The following is a 25,290-nucleotide window of genomic DNA, read 5'->3' on the forward strand; positions in this document are numbered from 1 at the left end:
TCCAGCGTTGTAAGTTTTATCAGAATCTCTTTTCATCATTTTTCATTATTTGCAGTTTCACCACCACCAACAACAAAAAAATCAAACCTGGTTTTAACTCATTGGCTGGTTAGGTAGTGAGGTAGGAGGTGAAATATTAGTACTTTCTTGCAAGACTCCAGCAGGCAGGAATTAGGTAAAGAAAAGAATTGGTGATAGACTCAGCTTTTGTTGCACATGGGAGGATCTACCTCAGAGAGGGACCTTCTGCCGGTATTATTCCCTCATAAAACTTCATTTTAGGGACAGAAAATACAAGACAGGCAGCAGTAGAAATTCAGACTTCATTAGTCCTTCTGTGACAACAAATGTATACTCAACCTAATCTATATTTTTCTATAAAGTCCAAAGCTTTTTTGTTGTGTTTTGAGGGACTTGATATTCCTTGATAAAAAAAAACTTGGTGGAATTATTGATAGGTTTTAATGCAGAAATCAGTTCTACAAATTAGTAGTCAGTATACGTGTATGTGTATGTGCTCATAGATTCTATGTGTGTAGATGAATGTGGTATACTGTCTTATTCCTGATTTCATAAAGGTAATTGATTTAATTCTTGTAATAAACTGGTATGTTTTAAGGATCATATTCTTCCATTTGTATGAGTAGTTCGAGAAGCAGCATTAATCAGAGAGGCATCCCAAGATAAACCAATACATAGAAAGGTTTGAGGACTTCTTTGAAACATTCTTTTATTTACTTCTTGTCAATTAAAATGGTTTATTCTTAACTCTTATAGATCTCTTTGGTATTTTCAAATAAGATGTATGATCAGCTTTTTGTGTACACACATGTATGTCATTATGTATCTCACTATATCTTTATTTACTTTCACCTCACTGACTTACATGGTCAAATTCTGCTTTTGCTTACGACTGCAGAGCCAGAACAATACTTGAAAAAGAACAGTGGATTTTTTACTTCAAATATGTGTAATGCATAAAATGTATAGAATCTTTACTATGAAGATAAAATAATAATATGCACACAGCCACAAGGCAAAGGTGCTTCAGCAAAAATAATAGTACAAAAGAGGGATTTTTTTTTTCCACACGGGAAAAACAGTATGTTGTAACAATAACTAAAGAAGGAAATTAGATGATTCCAGCTGTGGACAGAATCACTTTTCATGTCACTTTCTCTGTAACCAGCCATTAAGTTTGAAAAACTGGAATGCAGTTAAATTTGTTGTTAAGAGCCATCTCGTCAATGTGCAATGGAAATGTAGATTTTCTTCATTACTTCGCAGCTTTTCTGAAACTGAGAGTATCCAGCAGAGAGGCTGTGCTGTGAGATTCGTAGTCAGCCATGCAGTTTATTTACTGTGATCATTGTGTCTGTGGACTAAATGTACCTGTTCTCTCACGAGTGCTGGTACGAGCAGGCAAGGTTGCCTGGCTGCTCTGTCCTTCAGTTCTGGGAGGGAACTGGTATTTCACCTCAACCGAGGGAGGTGAATACTCTGCTTGAGGTATATGAGGAGTCAGCATTATCTCATGACTGAAGCAGAGGAAGATGGGCTTTCTTCGTATTTGCTGGTGCCAGATGTGAAGAGATTGGAGACAAACTGGGAAAAACTTTAGAAGCTGTAGCTCTGTGGTCGTTACTCTCTAGACAAGAAGCATTGCTTTGTTGGCTTTTAGTTCCCTATTTTGCATTTTAGTATAGCTCTCATACCTGCAACACAAAGATTTTTAAAGGCCTACAGTGAGCAACTGATCAGTTTTACTAACTGGATGAAAAAATCCCTTGGTGGTATTCTGTGTAGTGATAATTGCTGCTGTTCTTTTTGTGTTCATAATGGTGAAAAGTTTTTAAAAATGTAAACTTCTTATTTACTGACTGTTAGATGATCAAATTCTGCTCTTATTATTACCAGCACAGATCCAGGATAGTGCTGTAAAAATCTAGTTTATTTTAGTCATCCATTTCAAATGCATGTAACAGAGAAAATAGTATAGTATATACAATTTTATTTTTCAGAAGAGCAGTGTGCTGCTAAGGATGCTTCTCAAGAGGAGTCTGAATCGATTCCAGAGTACACTGCTGAAGAGGAGCGAGAAGACAACAGGTTATGGAGAACAGTGGTTATTGGAGAACAAGAACAAAGAATTGATATGAAAGTCATTGAACCTTACAAAAAAGTAATTTCACATGGAGGTAGGAAAACCCTGAATGCATTTTTTTTGAAAAAAAAATTTTGATTTTAAAAATTCATGCTTTATTGAGCATGATTTATTTCTTTTTTTAGTTCAATCATACTGGCAACGGGACAGAAAGTTTATTTTTCAGCCATGGGTGAAATCAACTCAGCTTTAAATTCAGTGTGGCAATGACTAATGAGTGCTTTAAATACAAAATAATTTCAGGAGCAACAAATAAACTGACACACAGGTGTCTGTGACAATTTAGTCTTTGTAGGCTAAAACTGTCTTAGAGTAAGGAAAAAACTTTTGTCCTGAAGAAAAAAAATTTTGAAAACTTTATTCTGTGGATTTTGGCAAAAACATTTGCATGAGGAAGCATAATGCTCTGTGATTTGTTGAATGATGTATGTAGGTGCACAGCTCTAAACAAGAAAAGTGGCAAAAGAAAAAAAATAGTTTTCCCTGGGGCTGCCTTTTGTCTGGCTAAGATCCTTATGTTATTTTTCTGCCATTTGCAGTCGCCAGCAGATAGCATTTCACCAGCAACTGTTCTATGTTTTTTTCATGTAATTTGTTAATGATTATCAAATAGCATATCAAAGAAAACATTTAAAGTAGGAAAATGACCTCATGTGCTTGCTGTATTGTCTCCTTGCTCATCTTCTACCTAACCTCTTCAGAGGATTTGTAGTTCCGGTGTTACTAACACACTACTGTATAAATTAATTCAAATAGATAAATATTACTATAGGTATTGATGGAAGAAAATGAAACAAAGCTTTTTAAGTCCCTTTTCCTTGGTGTCGTAGGTTTAGATTATCTTTGGATTCTGTATGTTTGGGGTACACTGTTTGCCAGCTGTTAAGTGAAGTATTAAGTAAGGATGAGTTGTTCTATTCCTGCAAAAACTGAGTCAGGTAACTTAGCATCTCAGAAGTAAGATTTGCGAGTTTATATGAGGATGCTTCTGTCACAATGTTGCTGATGTGTAATACCATTTAAAAGTAAATCATTGTTTCCTGTGTATTTTCAGGATTGAATCTCTGCCTGGTAAAAGTGACATAAATAAATTATGCTTCATTATATTACCTGAGGATGTGGTCCTCAAATTTGCACATTTACATTAAAAGCAGCTAAATGCTATCCTACAGATGTTCACAGCGGCCAGTATGCAGAAGGTTTAGTTGGAATTAATAAGGATGTTTAAACCTCCAAGCATTTTCCCACTATAACAACACCAGGAAAGATTTATGAATGTGGTGACACCTCAGACACAGTTTAGCAAACAGACACAGATGGCATAATTTAGGAAACAAACATAAAATATTTTGAGGCCTTGCTAATGGTGTTTATTTATATGGTTTTCGTATGCTGTAAACTAGTCTAGGTACATTTGTGGTGAAAACTGCCACATACAGTTCCTACTAGATGCTGATGTATACGTTTATACCAGCTTTTATGAAAAATAAATACCAGTCCATTTTAGTGCATGGAGAAGTAGCTCGTAATTCAGCACTGCTTAACCATTGAACAAGGACTAAATCCAGTGGCAGACATCTCTGATGGCAACTATGAGGTACATAATAATGTATAGTTATCGGTGGGAGTCTAGATCACCCAGCCCAGTTCTCGGTGTGAAACAATCAGGATTCAAATTTTACATGTCTGACGTCTTGTTTTGTTAGATCACTCAAATCTAAGATAAAAACATTATATGTCCTTTACTTTTGAATGGATGCTGGTGAGTAACTTAGCTGTTGTAAAAGAGATGGTGTGAGATGTCACGATATTTCAGCCTACCACTAGAAATTTTGCCTGAAATCTAAAAATATCAAAACGAGTTTAAGGATTGGATTAAATTATGTGTTTATGAAGTGGCAGACTGAAGATGCGGAAATGACTCATTTTGATGCATGAGTCGTGGGAAAAGTTTGGACAGCTAGAATAGTTTCTACAGGATGGCGGCTAGGCCTGTTCTATAGGATATTCCCTTTGGCAATACTTCAGTATCTTCGGAGGGCTTTAGAGGGCCAGGAATCTTTCCTTTAACTAAGAACAGAGTCTCACTAAAATGAGTTAATTGGAAGTTGAGTCAAACATCTCTTGATGATTCAATGATCTGCTGAACATTTCTCCCTTTAAATGACAGATAACACCAAATGCAGATGGTAGGCACAAAATAGGAAAGGGGAGAGCAGACTTGGCAGTCTACATGTGAGACTGCCTTCCGCATATGTTGATGGAAAAATTTCTCAGAGATCTGTCTCTTCACATAGGCTGACTGAGAATTTGGGCAAATGGCTTTTACTGACTTCTAGTGATGAATTAAAAGGCACATCTCTCGTGGGTGAACATTCCTTGTCTACAAGCATGTGTAAGAAAAAGTGGCTTAGATTTATCTGTGGGTTTTTCTTCTGTTAGGTGGCATCTGCACATAATCATTTTGCTTTACATGAACTGCAAACTGTGCTGTGTAATTTAGTGGACACACCTGCCACAATGTGCTCTCACTGCCAAACTCCTGAGCCAGCTGGACAGATTGCTTTATGACAGCATGATATAAATTGTCCTGAAAGTCTTTAAAGGGTTTTTACATTCATGGAAAGCAGGAAGTCTGCTCCCTATTTGTAAAGCTGAGGGGAAAAAAAAATACTGCTTTATTCTGTAATGATTTAGCTAAGGGATGAGCTAGGATGGGATAGGTGAAATGTGTACTGGCTCTTTGGCAGTATGGGGGTCTATTGAGAAGATGGAAACATAACAGAGTGTAGTATTAAGTGATGAGTGTGGGAAGTGGAGTTCTTTTATCTTTGTTTCTTTTGAGAAGACTGGTAGTTCCTTCCTGTCAAACTCTTAAAAAATGAAGATGCTGAAGACAGGATTGGAGTTTCTTCCCCCTCTCTGTGTACATGCTTGCTAGAGAATGCAATGCTACTCTTTGAATTTCACCTTGACGTTTCACTGAAGTCAATCACTTGTATCTATACCTACAGATATGCTGTTCATATTTACTGGATCCTAGCATGAGGTGGAGGTATGACACACCATGCCATGTCACGTGGTTTAAAGTGCTTATATCCACATTGCCCTTTGTCTTGAACTTGGGCCCTGATCCTGAGCTCTTCTGCCAGTTCATGTCCTCTAACAGAATGGAGAGCAACACTATCGTGTGGGACTGGAGAAAACAGTGGACATACATTGGGCTGCCATTGTAGGGTGGCTTCTCTAGTGCTGGGAGCCCAGCTGTAGCTTATCTGGCCTTTGGCCTCTGAGCCAGAATAAAAGCTACTGCACAGTGCAGGGAAGACAAAAGATGCCAGGATCTTGGAAGGATGGAGTCAAGGCTAAGGACAGAAAGCTTCCTGCAGTGTCCAAATTATTCTTCAGTGGATGAGGTCTAGGCTAGCTGGCATTCTCAACTCAGTGTTGCCATCAACTATATGTATTCAGCTTATCCAATGCGTTATGTTTAGTCAAATATACCAAATCAAATTCAGAAAGAAAGAAGTCCAACATCCTTCAGCAGGTTGCTTTGCCAAGCCTTGATTTGAAACAGTATGGCTCGAGGCAGGAGACTTACCTCTGACATGCACATTTTTCTCTCAGAGACTTACCCTTCTGTTGTTCCCCTTTGTAACTGGGGAAGCGGTGGTGTTTTCCTGTCCTTTAAGGAACAGCTGAGAGCCTTGAACGAGGAGCACTTCCATGCATCTCCTTATGACTGGGATAGTGTCGACTTTAATCAGCTGTGGTGGTTCTTGGCGTGAAAGACTTCATGGGCAAGTGCCTTAAAGCACCCATTTTGGCAGGGATTCTGTATTCTTTGAAGATGTCTACAAAGCTGCGTAAGAAATTACTTCCTTGACATAAACATCATATCCTTATTTCAGCTAGTTGAGACAGTTTAGGTGTTGAGTGAGAAAGGAGAAAACAAACTAGTTTCTCACTCATCCCTGGTTAGCACACGCGGATTGTGTATTATCTCTGTCTTTCCATAAGGAATTTTGCTTTGCTCGACCAGCTACAATGCAAGAAGTTCTATGAGTATTTGAGTTAGGCTTAGATACTGCTCTCTAGTGTCTAAAAAGCACTGTAAAAGTCTCTAAATCTCCTTATGAAAGTGTTGTATAGGTGCTGGTATTATCCTTTAATTTTGTTGGGAATGCGTTCCAATATCTGAGGGAGACTGTGGGTTTCCTTCACAAACAAACCTTATCATCTCTCCCTCATGGTTAGTTTCTCCTAGCCTCTTCTGAGAGGCTTTCAATTCATTCTCTAAGTATATCCAGCTTCTATCTCTGTGCATCATTAGTGCCTTCTACCTACGATCATTTCTACAGCATCTTTATAAATTGCCTTCTGATTGCATGTGTCTTTTAAACAAAACTTTCAACTGAAATGCAGGAGTATTTTGTGTTTATTATTAACAATACAGAAATGTAGTAGCTGCAGAAGATTGTGGGGAAGATTAACCAGCATTAATCCATCATGAAAAATTAATATTTTCATTTGGGTAACCAGCAACTGTCAAAGTCCCCAGAATGGTAGTGCTGCAGCTTTGAGGTTTTATAGCTATCGTTAAGCAGTGATGCAGCCCAGGGAATGCCAGTATTGGACAACTGAAGTGTCCAAGGTAAAAAAATATATTGTAGAAAACTTACAGCAAAGGATTTAACTGATCCCCGGGAACTTGTAAGGTATAGTGAGTGCAGTCATAACTGTAATATTCTGAGACCATTGGAGCTGCACAAGCCAACTGAGATTAGATTGTGAGACTTTGTGAAACATCATTCAAAAGATGCAGGGTAACAAATGTAGGATATTTTCTTTAGCTCTCTATTGCTCAGTCTGTGGTGAGCATTCAGAACCTGGTTACTGTAGAGATGCAATGAACCAGGAGTTCAGACAAGATTGTATTACTTACAAAGTAGAATAAGGTTTTTTTGTTGGTCTGTATAAAAAGTTTACTAATAGTTGTGCTAAGCATGTTTTTCAGGAATTCGACGTAACTGACTGTTCTGCTTCCTTATCATTTATGATAGTTTGTACATTTTCAGTCTTCTTCAGCAGTAGACGTAATCACTCTATTCCAAGACTTTGGGATTTCTTTTTAAATTTTTCTTGTTAAGAGCCTTTGACAAAGATAAAAATGCCTTTTCTTTTTTTCCACAGGATACTATGGTGATGGTCTGAATGCTATCATTGTGTTTGCAGCATGCTTCTTGCCAGACAGCAGTCGAGCTGATTACAACTATGTAATGGAAAATCTTTTCCTGTGAGTGATATGTGAGCAATGTGACAGTGTCTTTTGAGTTAGTACTCGCAATTATGTAGTGAGAGATAACCTGTCTTTAATTAAGAGGTAATTTTGGTCATTAGAAAGATACCAATAATACTAAAAATACTCCTCAGCGGAGTATTATTTTGATATTCTTTACCTACACGCCGTCCCAAATTAAGGTGTATTTGTCAGGACCAAATCTGACTGTAGTATCTCCCTAAATGTCAAGGAATGCAGTATCTTCATGGCTATGTTTCACTAGTGATTTCCAGCCCTTGCTGAGAACAATCAGCAGGCCACCAGAGTGTTCATTATTTATTATATAGTATCATGATGTGTCACTGTCTATATATATATATATGTGTATTTATATATGCTGTGGCTGTGTTTAGGAGTCACAGGACCACTTTATGACACTTGTTTTAAAAATACAGGACAAATGACAGTTGCTGACACAAACGGCTCATATTTTTCCTGACTCCAGCTGCTTCTGCTTCAGTTATAAGTGGCAGGGGCCAGTTAGACAGGACACAAATTTGACCACGTGAACCCAAATTTATGACATGAAAATTACTCGAAATAGCGACTTGGTTTGGCAGCCAAAAAATGTGGAGGCGGCACTTCCCTGAAGTGCCTCCAGCTACTTCTACTTGCAGCTGTTAAAAAATCAATGGTTCCAGCATTTTCTGTGCTAAAACCCAAGTCATTTCTAAATCCAGCAGAGGCCTGGCCTTTGCCATTTGCAGCTTACAAGACACCAAGAGCACAGTCCCAGTCTCTCTAAAACTCCAGTCCTTGAGGATGGATGTGGTGACAGCCAATGCCTTCAACATTGTGTCTATGTGTGAAAAAAAAAAAGATTGAATGCATTAGTTTCAGGTCAGACCAACTGCTGACATTTGTCTGGTAGAGCCTCTAAGAGCCCCCATGCTATCTGCAGTAACTGATTTTCTACAGTAACTGGTTTTCGCAATGCCCAGTGATTTAGACGGGACGAATTACTACAGTGACTTGGTGACTAGGGAGCAAAGCTGAGAGTAACCGTGATGACATTAAATAATTGTTCTCTGACTTCACCCAAGGCCCTTGTTCATAGATAGAGCTGGTGGTAAATTGACTTTGCAGAGAAAGCCTTTTCAAGCCTAGAGAGACTTCTCCGCATCACTTGAGGATATTGCCAAAGTCAATTTTATAATTCACTGTGTTCTTCTGGGGTAGTAGTATAAGAGAGAGTTCAGGTTGGCTGTGAAAGTTCAGATGATTTTCAGTTTTATAGGCTCATGGTTCTCTGTGACAACAAAAAAAGGGAAGACCAGATCATCCCTTTCTTTCAGTTACAGGCCTATTAATTGCATTGCAACAGAGGACGTGTGACGGTGTACAACATATCCAATAACTGATATATTTAAATATTTGTGAATTCTTTACTATTTAATTTTATAGGGGTCTGGAGAGACCTGCAAATCGCTAAATCTCATCTCATTTTTTATACAGCATGTTTCTGGTATATAATAGTGCACTTGCAGTATATAAACCACTTCTAGTTTCTGATTGTCAGGTGTCCTCAATTGTTCGTGAGTTTTGGACGTTACTTTCCCTTCTGGATTCCCTTCACATTTCCAGTTACCTTGTTCCTATTTGTTACCTTGACTTATCCTGTAGAACTGTCTTTGAAGAGTTGGGTTTGAGCTAAAACTCTTGAGACAGCATCTTCTACAGCACTTCTTCAGATGATGAGATAGATCCACACAAAAAATTCTGCTGTTTCATTTGTGGCTGCCTGATACAGTCGAGAGATTAAAAGTTTTTTAAAAGACTCACAACTTGAAAAACTACACTTGGAAATTCAAAACCAGCACTTCTTGCTTTCAGAGCAAAAGAATTGTTCTAGTCAATGAGAAAAATTCTGTCCATCTCTTCAAATAAAAAGAAATTACCTGTTAGGTAAAGTTTGCAAGAGAGCTCAGCATCCATAAAATGGCAAATGACTGAATTCAACCCACAGTGAATAAGAGCTGTTGAGTGAAAGTACAGGAGATGTGAGATCTAACTAAAAAACTAGCAGATTTTTTTTTGTCATAATACTCTTCCCATTCCTAATGAGAAATATGCATGATTGTTCTTATTATAACTGATTATTCATAATATTCACAATTCCCTTTGCACCTAGGCGAACATAGACGTTTTTCAGACTGTCTCTGTTTCTGTAGCTGAAAGACTTGTAGTGTTTTCTGAAGTAATTATACACACTTTTCTGTATGTTTCAGTGTCTAAATGCCTTTAAAGCATTAAATGTGTGCTATGGGAAGGGCTAATTTCATAACCTGTCAAACAGTCACTAGGTTGACTTAAATTAAACTTTTTGCTTCAGAATCTCTATACAATCTCTCGCTTTGATATTTCACTGTTAGACGTGAGCTTTTTAGAAATGTCAGGTAAAAGCAAGGAATGCACAACTGCAAGGTGAGAAAGAGAGCAGTGAAAAGCATTGAGTGAGTGGTCATTTAGATGGGTTTTATAAAATGCATGGAACTGGTCAGTTAACGGCTGCCTACTTTATGCCCAGGTAGAGTATCACTCTCTTTGGTGAGAACTAGATTTCCTACTCTTCTTTTAAAGAAACTGCATTTTAAGGAATTTAAGGGCCAGATTAGATCATGAGTCATTCCCATACACCTGTGAAAAGGGCCATTATGCTCAGGGATAAAGGTGCATTTTGTAGTGAGGGCACTCAGGCATTCAGGTTTTTAATGTGTGGTTTTTCACTGTAGTCTTTACATAGACATGCCTTAGGGCTGGATAGTAGAGAGAATAATTTGAACATTCCTGTGACACTCTTCTGTCTTAATTCTCCTTGACGAGCTGAGGAATTTAATGAGTGTTTGGAGTGTTTTACTCACCACATGAAGTGATGCCATGGAGTGCTCTGTCCCATCAGAAGGCGGGTTGATGGTCGAGTTTTATTAGCCTTGAGATTCAAAGTGTTTGTAGTTGCAGCCACAAACTCGGTAGCAGTAGTGTGAGGATCACAAGAATTACAGACTAGTATCTTCTCCTGACTATTTTTGCATTGAGCGACTGAAATAGTGGAGTTTCTCAGCAGTTAAGCTCAGAAGTTCCTGGCACTTCACATGGTCCTGCCATGCTCTCTCTTGCAAAATCTCATGATTTCATGCCCTTTTAAGGAAAAGCAAAGTCACCTGTGAGATTTGAAAACTCACTATGAAAATGTGTTCCATGTAAGGAAATTACATATTTCAGAAGATGCAGACAAGACTGTGGTTTTCTAGTTATACATCTACAGGAAGCATGGCGACTACTGCTGAATGTTTGCATTGGTTTAAAGGAAAAGAAAGCACTGTCTTGTCATAAAGTGCTTAGTCTGCCTTAATTTATTCTTAGCAGACTGATTTAGTTTGGGCTTAAGTGGATAATGTAAATAATGTAATGCTCACTTACTTCTGTACTTTTATCAGCTATGTAATCAGTACCTTAGAGCTGATGGTAGCTGAAGACTATATGATTGTCTACTTGAATGGAGCAACACCAAGAAGGAGGATGCCTGGACTGGGTTGGATGAAAAAATGTTACCAGATGATTGATCGACGGTGAGTAGTATTTTCCTTTCCCCAGCCGTTATTTTAAACACTGTCTATTTCTGCTACTCCCTGTATGACAGTGTTCACCATATATGATCTTTCTGTATCTTTTGTGGGTTTTTGTTTCTTTGCTTGTTTTTTAAAACTCTTTCTTTTTTAATTAGATTACGGAAGAATTTGAAATCATTTATAATTGTTCATCCATCATGGTTTATCAGGACAATTCTGGCTGTGACACGACCTTTTATAAGGTATGTAGTGAACACCAATTATTTTCTATGTCCCTAAGAATAGAGAAGCACCCTAAATCAGCAAACATGGCTGTGTTAATCTTTCACTGAAGTTCATGTTGGGATTTTGATGGCTGAGGTTGACTTTCCTAAAGTAAGCAGAAAAAAACCCGTGATTTATATGAGAGTTTAGTTGCAGACATCCTAAATGTGATATCCTAAACCTGTATGTGTACGCAGAACTGGGAATTTAGTGCCTTAAAATTGTCTTTGTTCCAAGCCCAGCTAAGAGGCATGTAGAAAAGGGGCCTAAATGTAATGATAATCACCTCATTAAAAAAATCCTGGCTGCAAGGCAAGATTAAGTTACAATTCTGGGTTTAAAAAAAGTTAGTTGCCACTCATGGGAGAGGACTGCCAGCATCCTGAGCTGTTTCAATGCATAGGAGTCCTGGTTTCGAAAATGGTTTCATGCCACCAAAAATAATGCTTTGATTAGTAAAAAAGCAAGGAAACTTTACAGACCCTGAAGGCCTCACAAGTTGTTGAAGAAGATGGGCAAGTATGCAGTTGAAATCCTGAGGTCAGGGAGAGCAGACTGACAGGTGGGAGAAAGAGAAGAAGCATCAACTACAAAAGCCACAGTGAATAACATAGGTCATGAGAGATATCAGAGAGGTTGGGCCCCGGGCTGCCGATGAGGACACTGGGGGTGTCTGTCACAGGGTGCTCTGTCCTGAGAGGGTAACATCAGGATGGGGGAGCACACGAGTTCTCCCACCTCTGCCAAAGTGCGACAGGCAGAGGATCGTAATGGAGCTGCTTCTTTCATACGTGGTGTCTTTAACACCACTTTTGACAATCAAAAATATCAGAGTAACAGGGAAACAATACTTGGAGTTATCAACAGTAATGACGGGGATTCACTGAGTTGCATTTATGTCTGGGATATTTCTGTTGACATCCTATTTGCTCCCAGACGGAAGGTAGGCAGTAAAATTTTAAAAAATCAAATATGCCATGCCTGTTTCAATTCATTAGTCATTTATTCAGAATGACCCTACTGAGCAGCAGTGACTAGAGATTTTGGATTGCCAAATAGGAGAAAAGATTCACTCTAAACAGTCTGGCAAAGCAAATTAACAGTACAAAACCAGATACAATGGAGACCAGTCAAAACTGTCCATTTTAGCTAGGTAGATTGGGTCTCTGTGCAAGAAGAAAGTGAAGTGCAAATGGGAGCTGAAAAAAGGTGGGCAGGACACATGGCCAATGTGACTTTTGTGGAAGATGACATAACATATTTAAACCCTCACAGAGGACAGAAAAGCACTACAAGAAAGCTGAGTAAAAAACTCTGGGAGGCATGAAAACAGAGTCAATTCAGTAAAATGCAGTGCAAGGAGATGGAAACTTGATTTGATTGAAGGCCGATGGCTGTAGCTTAGTTTGCTAGCCGGGAGCTGTTCACCAAACCACTGACATGCACAGTGGCAATTTAGGGCAAGAAATGAATTGGTCCCAAGGCAAGCAGAGATTTCAATGAGATAGCTAAACACGAGCAACATAATTTTAATTTTATTTCAGCTGAGATGTGGAGCAAAACAGAAGGAATCAAGAAACCGAAAGACAACAGAAAGGCAAGGGACAGTCAAGTCACTGAGGGTGTGCCTTGAAAACTGGCAAGGTCATTCAGTGGAGTCTGGGACTTACCTTCACTGACAAACATTCAACAGTTGTCTGAGTACACAGGTTGAAAGAGCTAGTGGTTGCAAAGATATCTCCCAGATACTCTTTATGGACCAGATATTCACACTAGAGTTCATCTTAGCTGTGTTAGGTAAGAAATTAGATTTCTCATACAGCAAGTGTCTGTGAAAGATATTTGGCATTTGATGGAAATATTTAAATACCAGGAAGTTTACCACTATAGGCAGCATGTCTACACTAAAGTCTGAAAGAAACAAGGACTTAACTGTTTCAGTCATGTATTTGGGATGTGCGTACACAGATTCCCACATAAAGCAATTACTCAAAAATCGATCACTGTGGTGGAATTAGTGGACCCAGAAGAATCCTCAATTGGAAAAATTAACCCTTGAAAGAATTAAAAAAAATGTTTTCTCCTCCTTGCCCCCAGTCTTTAGAAGCTTCTGATTGGCTTACAGCTTGCCAAGTTACTTAGTTACTTTAGCTGCAGCTCAGATGATGCAGACTATGATTAACATTTTCGATAAAATGCTAAGAATTATTGGTATGTTATCACAGCTTTGACTGGACAATTGTGAGGTATTCGTGCATCTTAAAATGTCAGCATTGGCCTGCTCCCGTGTGTATGCCTAGTGATGCTAATCTGATACAGAGATAAATTAAAATGAATGAGCTTAAACTACTGTTCACAGTACCTTCATGTATTCCTGTTTCAGTTGTCTCGCTTTACCTCATTAGGACTATATTTATGGTAAGGGGAGGGGCAGTAATCTTCTGCTCAGAGATATTTCAGAGGCTTCATATTGTCTGGTCATACTGTCAAATCAGCAGTAAGTAGGAAGAATATGTTCTGTTTTTTATGGCCTACACTTAAGAACGTTTACGAACAATGTGCTTTCATCACTGTTACTGATGTTAAAAGACTGTCTAGGTATGACCAGATCTAAGTTTGGAAAACTGCTTTGTGAGTCAAATGAGAAAGATAGATGCATTTCTCACAAGCTGATACATACCACATAATTCAGGTTAGACCAGTGAATGGCCGTATTTTTTTAAGTGTGTTTTCTGAACAATTTAGCGTTTTTCTGAGTGATCATTTCTCAAACACAATAAAGGATCATGTAGCACAGCTGAAATAAACCAGGGAAGTAATTCCTCATAATAAGGCCCTGCAGTAAGAATAGCCGTGCACATACACGAGCAGATCTGTACTTATCTAAACAAATGAGGAAATTTAGTTTTGTTACATTTGATTGATAATCAGTGTCAAATATGAACACTAATTCGTCATGATCACGTGATGTTAATTCATCATGACCGCATTAAGTGAATGCTTCCCATCTCTTCTTACGTGTAAGTATGCTGTAGGGGATTGATTCTTTTCAGAATTTTGATATATCTCCTTCAAACTGTAAAACTAATCACATTGCCTAGTATATAGGCATTGCAATCTATAATGTCCTAAATACTGTGATTGAGCCTAAGCAAGGAACAGCAAAAGATCTGGTCTTGATTTCAATGTCACTAGAACTCAGGTATGCTCCTGATCAGCTGAACTCTGTAATTGAAATATGAATAACAAAATGCTTAATTATTTAATACATTAAGTACATGCCTTCTCTTTTTTAATATATTGTAAAATATTTTGGGGGAAAGTCAATTAATATGTTGTTTCTGTGTTTCAGCTCTAAGTTCAGCAGTAAGATACAGTACGTCAACACGTTGGCAGAGCTTCGTGAGATGATTCCAATGGAATACGTGAACATACCAGACAGTATTGTCAAGTAAGTGATGTACACTAAGCATGTACTTGTTCTAATGGAAACTATTTCCACAAATGGATAATAGTCTTCAGAGCCTGTAAGAAAAACAGGAAGCCCCTTTCTGATATTGTTACAAATACTTTTGTTGTGTTCCACAAAAATTCCACTGTCAAACTCAGAAGCGGGAAAACACTGCATATTTGAAACACGAAACACAATAAATATATACATCTAAGGAACCAGGGTTTATAGGAAGAGAAGGGTTTTGTACTGGACCAAATGATGTTGCTGTTAAAATGAAGAAAAGCTTTAAGGCTCAGAGTCCCTTCATCAACCCTATGACTATATAATCCAAATTGTAACAGACCGTTCACTCACTAATTGCAACTCAAAAAGAAAATAGGAAAAAAAATTTAATCCTTCCACAGATATCACCTATGCTATATTTTTTCATAACTTTTATGAAGTTATGAACTTATTTAAGTAAAAATGGTTTTAGTTTTTACTCATACAGAGCTTTGAACTGAAACAAGAATTCAAAGATACCCTGTTGAGTAGAAGGCCGCTGGAAGTCCATAGGTTCACTGTTCCATATCTTGTTGATTTTCATGGTTTAACCCAGAACCACTGAAAGACAGTGTCTCAGTTCTTGCTTCTTATGTGTAAAGGTTTTTTAAGAGCAGGTATTTCTAAAAGAAAGATACCTGCTAAAAAATTGTAGGAAGTTGATTTGAATTGCTTGTCTCAACTGGCTTTTTTCAGACCTGAAAACAAAAAAACTGCAACGGTATACCAAGATTGAAAACCTTCAAAATTGATGGTTTTCGTGTGGGGCACTATTAAAAAGATAAGCTGTTCAGGAATGTTTTTTTTTAATGCTTTTTATCCTTGTTTTTTGAAGAGGCAAATATTCTGTACTGGAAAGTATTTTGACAAGTAAATACACAAGTATGATTATCTTTTCCTTATGATTTGTCAGTGACTAAGTATGAAGAACACTTATTTTGAAGCTGTCATAGATCTCTTCAACCCAGGCAGGAGTTTTCACACCTGCCTCACAGCAGCTGTGAAAGCAGTATAACTTCCTTCATCGGGCTGGTGGTTGCTCTGATACTTGTGGTGTAATTACAGGGAGCAACTGGGAAGCTCAGTTCTTGCAGTGGCACTTGTGAAAACAGTAAATTACAGTTGTGAAATCAGGGATCATAGGGACTTTCACTCAGATTTACTTGCTGCTGCAACTTTTTTAGAGGTGGAGTGATGCTAAGAATGTGGAGCGCAGAGGTCGTTGGTCACCTGATAAAGAGATGTCTAGAATATCTTAACATCACTAAAATTTTTTCATCCTACCTCCATCCCTTCCTCCTTCCCTCCATTCCTCTTTTGATTCATGTGAACATTTTAGTTTCTTGTAGCTCTCTCTGACACAGACCTTAACCTCATAACTCAGCGTGTATCTCTGTTTCTACCATTAGACTGTCTGTAGCAAGACACACATCTTTGTTACACGTATCTTTTCTTCCCTGTAGACTGAAAGCTGTTTGGAAAGTCTATTCACCTCTCCGATCAAAGGTGAAACAATCATCACAGCACCAGTACCAAAGAAACTTTAGGACTTGGAGCTTAAGAAATTTTAGGGAACTGCCTACTTCATGTCGTCAGCAGACAGAGGAGAGATCATGATTTTGCTGCAGAAAAAAGTAGAAAGGTGTCAAGTGGGCCCATTGGTGGCCAGCATTTTCAAGATGTTGTGATACGAAGATTCAGTGGGTGTGTGCCTTCAAGGCACTGTGTGGGGTTGTTCCCACGCCACAGGGAGAAGAGCAGTGTTCAGCTGATAGCTTCCCTTCTGCTGCAAGTTGAGAAAGATTCCTGTAGCAAAATAAAATAAAATTGAGCTTTCAGCTTCATAACTGCTCCTCTGGCAAGAACAGAAATACCACAATGGCCATGAGGAGTCTCACCTGTAGAAAGTCCGTAGGGTTATGGCAGGATTTGGGTTGTGCAGTTGTTTGATAGTTTTTACTGAAGTGGGGTACGACGTGCCTGTTGTATTGTATGAACTTGTACATCTTTTCTCTTCCTTCACCCACTCTGACCCGGTAAGGTATGATGAAGAGAAGTGTATTAAGAGAAGAATGAGGTAAAACTTTCTTTCTAGCCTGTGCTGCTGCTCGTAATGGAGTGAATCTCTGTGACAGCCTTTCGCCTGCGGGCGACCTCAACAGCTGAATGAGAGAGGACTTGCAGTGATGTGGAATCTTACTTTCCCCTTCAAGCTGTTGAGATCAGCCTCCCTTGCAAATAAAACTTACTCAACTGTAAATGTCCTTGACTTGGCCCAGGCTGCAGCTAGTTTAATACTATCTGATGGAGAAACTGAACGCTTTCAGCTCTGTCCACTGGGCATGCCTCAGATCCCTGCTGCTTTTATGTTTCTGCCTCCAAATGAGCTCAAATTAGGGAGCTACAAATTAAAGGTGGGTTGAGCACAAGGATAAATGGTATCATACTGAACTGAAGAGCTTTAGGGTCAGTGCATAGTACTGGGCACCTCTTTTAGAAGCATGTACTGTATTTGTTCTTTGCTCTGTGATTGCTCTGCTTCTCTCATGCTCTGCTTGCTTCTTTGTTTCTTTATATCAATAACTTTTGCTCATGCAGACTGGATGAAGAGCTGAGGGAAACTTCAGAAACAGCTAAGTAAGATAGCTTTCAGCTCGATGCTGGCGTGGTGTTTACTTGGTTCACAGGAGTAGTACATTATGTGTTTGGTACAGCACTCAGCTCATAGTTTCAATTACTGTGTAAGTTGCCACATCTGTGAATTGACTTCCCCTCTCGCTATAAGCAGCCTGCTTTTGTACCGTTGGGTCTCAGTAAGCAGTAATCATACCCTTACGCTATAAAAACATTTTTGCTACTTTTTGGTGATTGTTTCTATAGTCATGGGGAGGACTGAAATCACTTTTTTACTGCATGAAAATTGTTTGTTAAACATTTTCTACCCTTCACCCATTATGTCAGATGATTCATAAAGTTTTTAGGAGGTATTTATTTTTAAAAATAGTTTTTCACAATTTACTAAGTTAGGGATAGCTATTGTACCTCGTTCTCAGTTAAAGTAGGTAGATAACTTTTCCTGTCTTTCCAGTGTTGGTTGGATGGGACGGTGGATTAGTACTTGTAATTGTTGTAATTAATAATATTGTATTGTCTATGGTCACTTAATAAATCAGTGTCAACTGATGATCAGATACCTTAAACTTGTAACTCTGTGCTTTGGCTTTAACATAATGAGGCAGTATGGTGTAAAGTACCATACAAATCCTTACCTGGAGGGACACAACCCTTGGCTCACTGAGCAGAGCTTCGAAAGTATCCAGTGCACTTTTTTCACATGTGTGTCGTACACACGATTCCAGAGAAGGGAGCTGTGTTTATTGGTTCTAGTATGACATTTTCCCTGTGCTTTTTGTAACCAAAGATTTTGAGGTTTTGAAGTTTCTTTTCAATCTCCTTCCTTTAGCTTGTGCACTGCAGATTTGTCATCTTACCACTTTTTCTTTGTTGTATTTTTTCTAAAGTTTCTTCTTTTGCAGTACGCATTTTTCTCCAGTTCTCCTGAGATTAGCTTTCAAAACAGCCACAGAGAAATATCCGATACTCTGGCCACTGCTTTTTGATTCTAGCTCTTAGATTGCCTCAAAAGCAATAAATTCACATAAGTAGTTATCTGATACCACGTGAATATTTTGTTAAACAGAAGAGAAGAGGCCCACCCAACCTTGTAATGCATCCACTATCCCTTCTATTCAAACATTTTCAAGTGTATTGTAGTATACGACAATGAACACTCTCTGGAAGAAAGCTGCTTTCTTGTTATTCCTTTCATTTAAAAGAGTGCAGGCTGCAGCATACCAAGTGAAAGGGGAACTAAACATTCATATGAGGCACCACTAATTATTGTTATTGTTGGATGTATAAAGTCACTGTAGTGCATTTCCCTCCCTCAATTTAAAGAAATAACTTAAAAATGTATTACCCAAACTAATTTGTGTTGCAGGAACTAAGCTCACTACATTGTTATCAATAATGTTTGTGTGTTCGTGCTGTCAAAGATACTCACTACAGTTAGTTATTACATCCCCCAAATTTGACGTTGTATTTAAAAAGAGAAATGAATACAGAAGAAATGTTTACTACTACCTCTTTTTCCTTGTACCCAGAACTAGCTGCCTCTCAAATGATCCAGAAATGACTTCAGTGGAGCAGGAGTAAGAATTTATGCATAATACTGTCATTACATTTTAACATTATTTTACAACCACGCTTCTAGAAACTGAGGCTGGGTAGACTCCATAAAGCTTTTTTTGGAGACGTAAATGCTTTTATCATTATTTTCAGGAACTTGATTCAACATACGCAAGCAGAAAAAGCACTGAAGTTAGGATTTATTATATTTGCATTGCAGATGTGCTTAAAGTGTCCTCCACCATTTCCAAGCAGAGACAGATAGAATTGTTAGTCTGAGAGTATTCAGGTTAAGTGATGTGAAAAACAGATAGAAAAGTGATCAGAGTGAAGATGGTCCCATGCATTATCCTCAATTAAAAGTAAAGTGGTAAACTTGCCATTCCCATTCAGAGATTAAGAAGTCTTGTATTTTACTTAGAATTCTGGGTCGTGCTCTTGATGTCTTCCTTCTCTTTGCTTTTTGTTCTTCTCAGCTTCTTTCCTAGTTATTTCCCTCACTAAATCTCCAGCATCTTTATGGCTCCTCCTTTCGAAGCTAGACTGGTTCCCTTAGAAATGAGAATGTATCAGTCCTCTAGCATGCTGTTGCCCTGTCTGGTCCCATAACTGAAGCGTGCAAATGGAAAACCCTGCACGGCTCTCACTGCGCATCAGTGAGAGTGTTTGTAGCTGCAGTGTGTCACAGGAGCACGAGCAGTTCATTGTTAGAAATGCAAAATTGCACTCTGGTGAACTATCACAGTGTCATACCCGATACGTATATTAGAACAAGAAGCTAAATATTGATGATTCCTAGAGCAGCTGACATAAAATGTCTTGAAGTGTTTTTTTTTTTCCTCAGGCATTGTTTGTTCTATAATGAGTCAATATGAGAACTGTTTTTTTTAAAGTATGAGAACAGAAAATAAATAACATGTTTAAGACTATTTATTTATGATTTTGGCCTTTTGGTGGCTTGAAAAATTTTCCTGTTTTTCTCAAAAGAAGCTGGGCATCAAAAAAACATATGAGAAGAGAATTTATGTTTAGCTTAAATAAATATAGCTGAGGCCAGATCAATGCTAATTCCTGCTATTTGTTTTCTCTGCATAAATATGAATCTCTCTTCAGAAGCGGCAATAATTTTCCTGTGGTCATATCCATCATTTCTGGTGTCATTTCTTCAGGAAGTAGGATTTCCCATGTAAATGCCTCCACAATGATAACAGCAGTTTTACATAGACTTTTCTGTGTGCTTTCTGCTGAAACCTCTCTGGAGTCTGCCCAGCTCTTAGTTTGCTTCTGTTGTCTTTTTCATATCTATTCCAAAGGCTTTTGTCTATTGTCATGCTTTCTTGTGTTCAACTTCTTGCACTTCCTCATGACTTTAGAAAAGAAAAAATCGTTATTAAATAATTTACAGTGAAGAACCCTGTATGTTCTGTAACAGTTCATAAATATTGAGAGTGCTTTAAATAATTGTGCATTCTGTGAGGAAGATTGTATTTTTATGCAATGTTTATGATGACAACTTCTTCTAAAGAATGTTTCTAAAGTATTTGATGGCATGTGCTTTGTACTAAATGGCAAAACTGTACTCCTAGAAACCCTTTTAGAGGCACTTTTATCTTGTCACACTGTGGTGTCATAACACCAGCAGATCTCTCCACATCTGATGTCTACTTCAGATTGGAATTTCCAGGATGTAGTTATTAATTTCAATAAACCAGTAACAGATCTTATTAAGGGTTCTATTTTTCATATATAGTACATGATGTGTGTAAATTATTTGACACCAATGCATTTAAGTAACTGAGAAATGAGGATGCTTAACACCTTGTGGGAGCTCTAGATTGGGGAAATGACTAGTCATGTATTGCATAGTGATTTCTTTTTTTTGTTCTTCTGTTGTGTTTGTTTTTTTGTCTTTAACATATAGCATTGACATGACCCTGAAATAAAAAGCATCGCTGCCAGGCGTTTGAAGAGGGTTTGCTTGGATTTTCATCACCCAGACACCCGTGACCATGGTGTACAACAGGCAATTCGGGTTAATTTTGTTTGGTTTATGATTTTTCCGTGTCATTCAGCAATTCAAGAAGACCAAAAGAGCCAATCCTGTTGCCATGGAAACAGCAGATTTTGGGGCCTGATTATTTGTGTTGTTTTCAGAAATAGAGCTTTCGTTAGGAAAGCTATATCATCTAGCATTGGTTTCTGTGTGTGTGTGCAATTTCTGTTTAAAGGGATATCATTTCGCCCACAGTGTGCCTCATGAGCAAGTTTTGTTTCATTTTTGTCTTTGGCATATTCATGTTTATGCATAGCTGAACAGAATAGTTATTGTTACAATAAATGTTAGCTTGGTTGTGTCACAGAGCAGCAGCAACTTTATTTTTAAAAATAAGGCTAGAAATGATGCAGGACTTTCTTGAATTTGTCTGTCTGAAAAGCCTTTCCATGTTCATTTAATGCTGTCATTTCATGACTTTTTTATTTGGTCACAGAAAAGGCTAATATACTGAAAAAATAACAATTAGTCATCAAATAGACTTCCTAGAGGACAAATGAGTAACTGAAGTTAATTTTATTTTAATAATTTAGTTTAGTATCTTTATTTTAGGGATAGTTTCTATAGAAGCAGCTAATCTGATAAGTGATTGTCATATATTCTAAAAGCCTTGGAGCATTGGCTTGTTATTGTTGGTTTTCCAGAACTTTTTTTTTAAGTTATGAGTCTTCAAATGACATCCTAACTCCAATTGTAAAGCCTATTAATGCTATGAATAGAAACAAGTATTTCCTAGTAACAACTGCAGGTTAAATGTATAAATCTGTAGTTTGGAGTCACACTCATTCGTTAGGAATAGATGTGAAAGTATTATTCAAAGTGTATCTACTATTAAAAAAAAAGTATTACAATGCAGTTTATTGTCTGTGTCAGAGAACACAGCAGTAGAAACACGAAAAGGAAAAACCCTAAGCATTTCTTGTTTGCTGCTGTCCTGTGTACTGGCACAAAAGAGCTTGCAGTGTAAGTCCTCATGTTCACTGGAAAATAACTGCAGTCTCTCTTCCCCTAATGAACACACGCATGTGCTTTCCAAATCTGCTGACTCACCTGCCTTTTGGGATGTCCTAACAGAAGTAATAGCGTTACACACTCTCTGAAATATTATTCTTATCTTCAGAGATTCCAGTATGCCCTAGAATTACGTCTGTGGATTCTCTACTTTGTCTATAAATAAATCCTTAGACATAACAATTGAAGATAATTTGCACTTTCTTTTTATGTGTGCACTAACTCCTGTCCTGCTTCTAGTCCAGAATTATTCATTAAACGGAAGACAAGCAAAAGTTTTCTTGAGGAATAAAGTTTAAGCAAAAGGCAGGACAGCATGAACCTTGATTTCTCAGTAGGATCTAGACTGAGAGTGAAGATTGTATTTTGTCCTTCATTTTAAGGATTGTTATTTTTGTTCTGTGGTTTGCACATTTCCATCTCTGTCAATTTGTGTCTCATATTTGCAAGGTAGTCTGCAGGCAAGGAAGCAAGCATCCCTCACTGTGTGCACAGCTGTTCAGCTACTGTCACGAAGATTGGCAAAATCGTCAGAAAGGCAAGAACTTGCCAAATGCTTTCTTATCTGCCAGCTTCAAAACCGAAATGTCTGCACCTCTGCAGTCCTCGCTCTGTGCTGGCAGGTGATGCGTTGTATCTCTGTCATACTAGCTAGCCTGCTGTATCTCATCTTTCTGTCAGTTCCTGTTAATTTTCACAGAGGAAGGGCCTAATCCTGCTGACCATCGTTGCTGCTCTATAACCTTGCCCTAAATTAGGATCTAGTAGTTTCCACCCTTTCTCAGATATTTCAGTCTTGGCTTGTGTCTGCCTTATCAAAGTGCTGTCACTTAGTATATTGGGGATAAAGTTTTATGTACATATTAATATTTGTATTAACTTCCAAATGCTAATTAAGCTTCACCTAGATCTAAACTATTAAAAACATTTAGCAGCATGAACTCACGTCTTCTGTAGACCTGTAGTTTAAGCCACCTAGAATGAGACAGATGACTTGTGTTATGCTATAGGTGAGAGAATTGTTTGCTAAAAGAGAAGTTCACCGCAAAGCAGCTGTTCAGCACAAATCTTTATGTGCCGTTTGAGATCTAAGTAGGATATAAGAGATTTGTGGCCTTAGTGATGGATGTCAGCTCTAAGGTGAGTTTAATTCTAAAGGCTTTCGGTGAAATTACTAAACAGCAAAGCTATACATGAATTAATATGATTAATGTGGATGGACTAATAGTGGATAGCTTGATATGGAAGGAATTTGTTTAAGCCAAATGTCACATTAAAACAAAATGGGGCATCAATGTGATGGTGCAAAAATGATTGCAAGATCAAGGTGTGGTTATCTTTGCTAATTAATGCATTTTGAAAAGTTTTTTAATGTTATGATATGGCAATTCTATATTATACTGACAATAATGTATCAATATTAATAAATCAGTAGTTTGTTGAAAGAGGAACACAGTACGTATAATTGCACAGATATAATCTTTTATATACGGATTTTTTCTACTGTGTATCAGAGTGCTCAGATAAAATATAAAGTAATAGTTGCAAATTTTTTTGTTAAAAGACCTATGCTGACTTAAATTATAGATTAAGCAATACAAGGATATCTAATATCATTGTATGCATATATATACGTATGAATCAGAAATAAAGAACTGTAACCCACCACTGGAAGTATTTCCTTTGAGCTTTACTTTTTTTTTTATTCCCTAGATGTGTGGAAACACTGAATCATTTGAAATCACAGTTCTTTGCATAGTTACAAATTTTTTTTCTTTCCATTCCCTACCTATCCTTCAAAAAATTGAAACTAGATCAGTTCTGTGTCTCATGATGTTACTCTCCACCTCCATGGAATCGAATTCTTACTTTGCTGATACTAGAAATATTGTTCCTGAAAAAAGGCAGGAGGAGCTTTTCAAATTGCTGTCTGATTTGTGTCTACGCTCTTATGTAAAAACAAATGCATACATAGTCTCAGTCCATCTCATGTGGTAGGCAGAAAACAGAAGCTACAGGACAGAAACAGGCGACTGACTGTGAAGCTCCCTGAGCAGTTTAACAACATTATGGACTGCAGTTAGGGCAGGGGTCGGAGTTGGTGGATGTTCACTCCTCTATCTACCTGTGGTACCATGTGCCCACTCCTGTCCCGATCTACGTCAATGTCAAATGGGTCCACTTATACTGCCAGTACTTTAAGTAAACCTGGCTGAGCTTCGGACAGCTAACCTGGAGCATTGGCCAGTGAGGCACCAGATATAAGCTAAAAGGGGATAATCTGTAGCTTCTTAATTGCCACCCACTTACAAGCAACCGTATGAATGCTCCTAGACCTTTCCAGTGCAAAGTCAAAGAAGTTGGATTAAAGTAACCCGTTATGCTTGTTGAAAATAGTGTCCTTGACTTTTGATAGGTTTAAAGATTTATCAGATTTTAAGGGTTGATAATTCAGGGCTCAGAAGCAGACTTAGTTATGGCCATGTCATACAAAAGAAGTGCTGCTAGATTTCAGGAATCTTAAATTGTGTTTTGGTTTTGATTATCATTCTCCAAGTCAATCCAATATGATTTAGTTTACAATTTAAATGTTTTGTTGGTAATTGATCTCTAATGTGATCACTTACAGTCTAAATCTCAAGGGATGGAATGGCTACTCTTAATGTTTAGCTATAATCCTGTAGCTGGGAGAGCTGTAGATCATCCTAATACCATCAGCCGTTGTAATGAGAGCTCAGATGTTTTGTCTTCCTTACCTTCTGTGTGCCTTACCACCTGGTAATTTATGTCTTCCAGTAATTTGACTGATGTTTTCAGAGTGGTCCTTAATGGCTCTTGTAGCTGGGAACATTGATGCAATAGACACAGCTATTTATGCAAGGAGAACCTGAAAATGCAGTAAGTAGTAACAGAGAAGCCTTATTTCCAAAAAAAAGAAAATTCTATAATATTAACTGTTGACATCTTCCTGTTCTCTGATAGTCTCCAAATAGTCCATGTTGTGAACATTTGGGACGTATTAACATTTTTCTCAAGAAAAAAGGTGTAAAAAGGTGTAACGGTACTTAAACTGTATGTTCTGCTCATTTGCATTTCTTCAGGAGTAGAAAAAAAAGATATTTTCTTTTTTCAGAGATTTTCAGTGGAAGGTTGTCATGAAGTAAGTTTTCAGCACAGTTCAGTGGCATAAAATAAGATATATCA

At 37.9% G+C, this 25,290-nt stretch overlaps 1 protein-coding gene across 1 annotated transcript in view; it reads left to right on the forward strand.

Annotated features, from left to right (window-relative positions):
* Nucleotides 1-20,965, forward strand: part of PRUNE2 (prune homolog 2 with BCH domain) — a 111,309-nt gene extending 90,344 nt beyond the window's left edge. Inside the window, exons 11-19 of the mRNA XM_086629911.1 lie at nucleotides 2,022-2,198; nucleotides 7,358-7,460; nucleotides 10,943-11,074; nucleotides 11,230-11,316; nucleotides 14,691-14,789; nucleotides 16,876-16,911; nucleotides 17,433-17,471; nucleotides 18,998-19,045; nucleotides 20,944-20,965. Coding sequence (XP_086486037.1) covers nucleotides 2,022-2,198; nucleotides 7,358-7,460; nucleotides 10,943-11,074; nucleotides 11,230-11,316; nucleotides 14,691-14,789; nucleotides 16,876-16,911; nucleotides 17,433-17,471; nucleotides 18,998-19,045; nucleotides 20,944-20,965 — 743 coding nt within the window. The remainder of the gene's footprint in view (nucleotides 1-2,021; nucleotides 2,199-7,357; nucleotides 7,461-10,942; nucleotides 11,075-11,229; nucleotides 11,317-14,690; nucleotides 14,790-16,875; nucleotides 16,912-17,432; nucleotides 17,472-18,997; nucleotides 19,046-20,943) is intronic.
* The last annotated feature ends 4,325 nt before the right edge of the window (nucleotides 20,966-25,290 follow it).

The sequence above is a fragment of the Tauraco erythrolophus genome, chromosome Z (assembly GCF_009769465.1).
Source record: "Tauraco erythrolophus isolate bTauEry1 chromosome Z, bTauEry1.pri, whole genome shotgun sequence".
In the NCBI taxonomy this organism is placed as follows: domain Eukaryota; kingdom Metazoa; phylum Chordata; class Aves; order Musophagiformes; family Musophagidae; genus Tauraco; species Tauraco erythrolophus.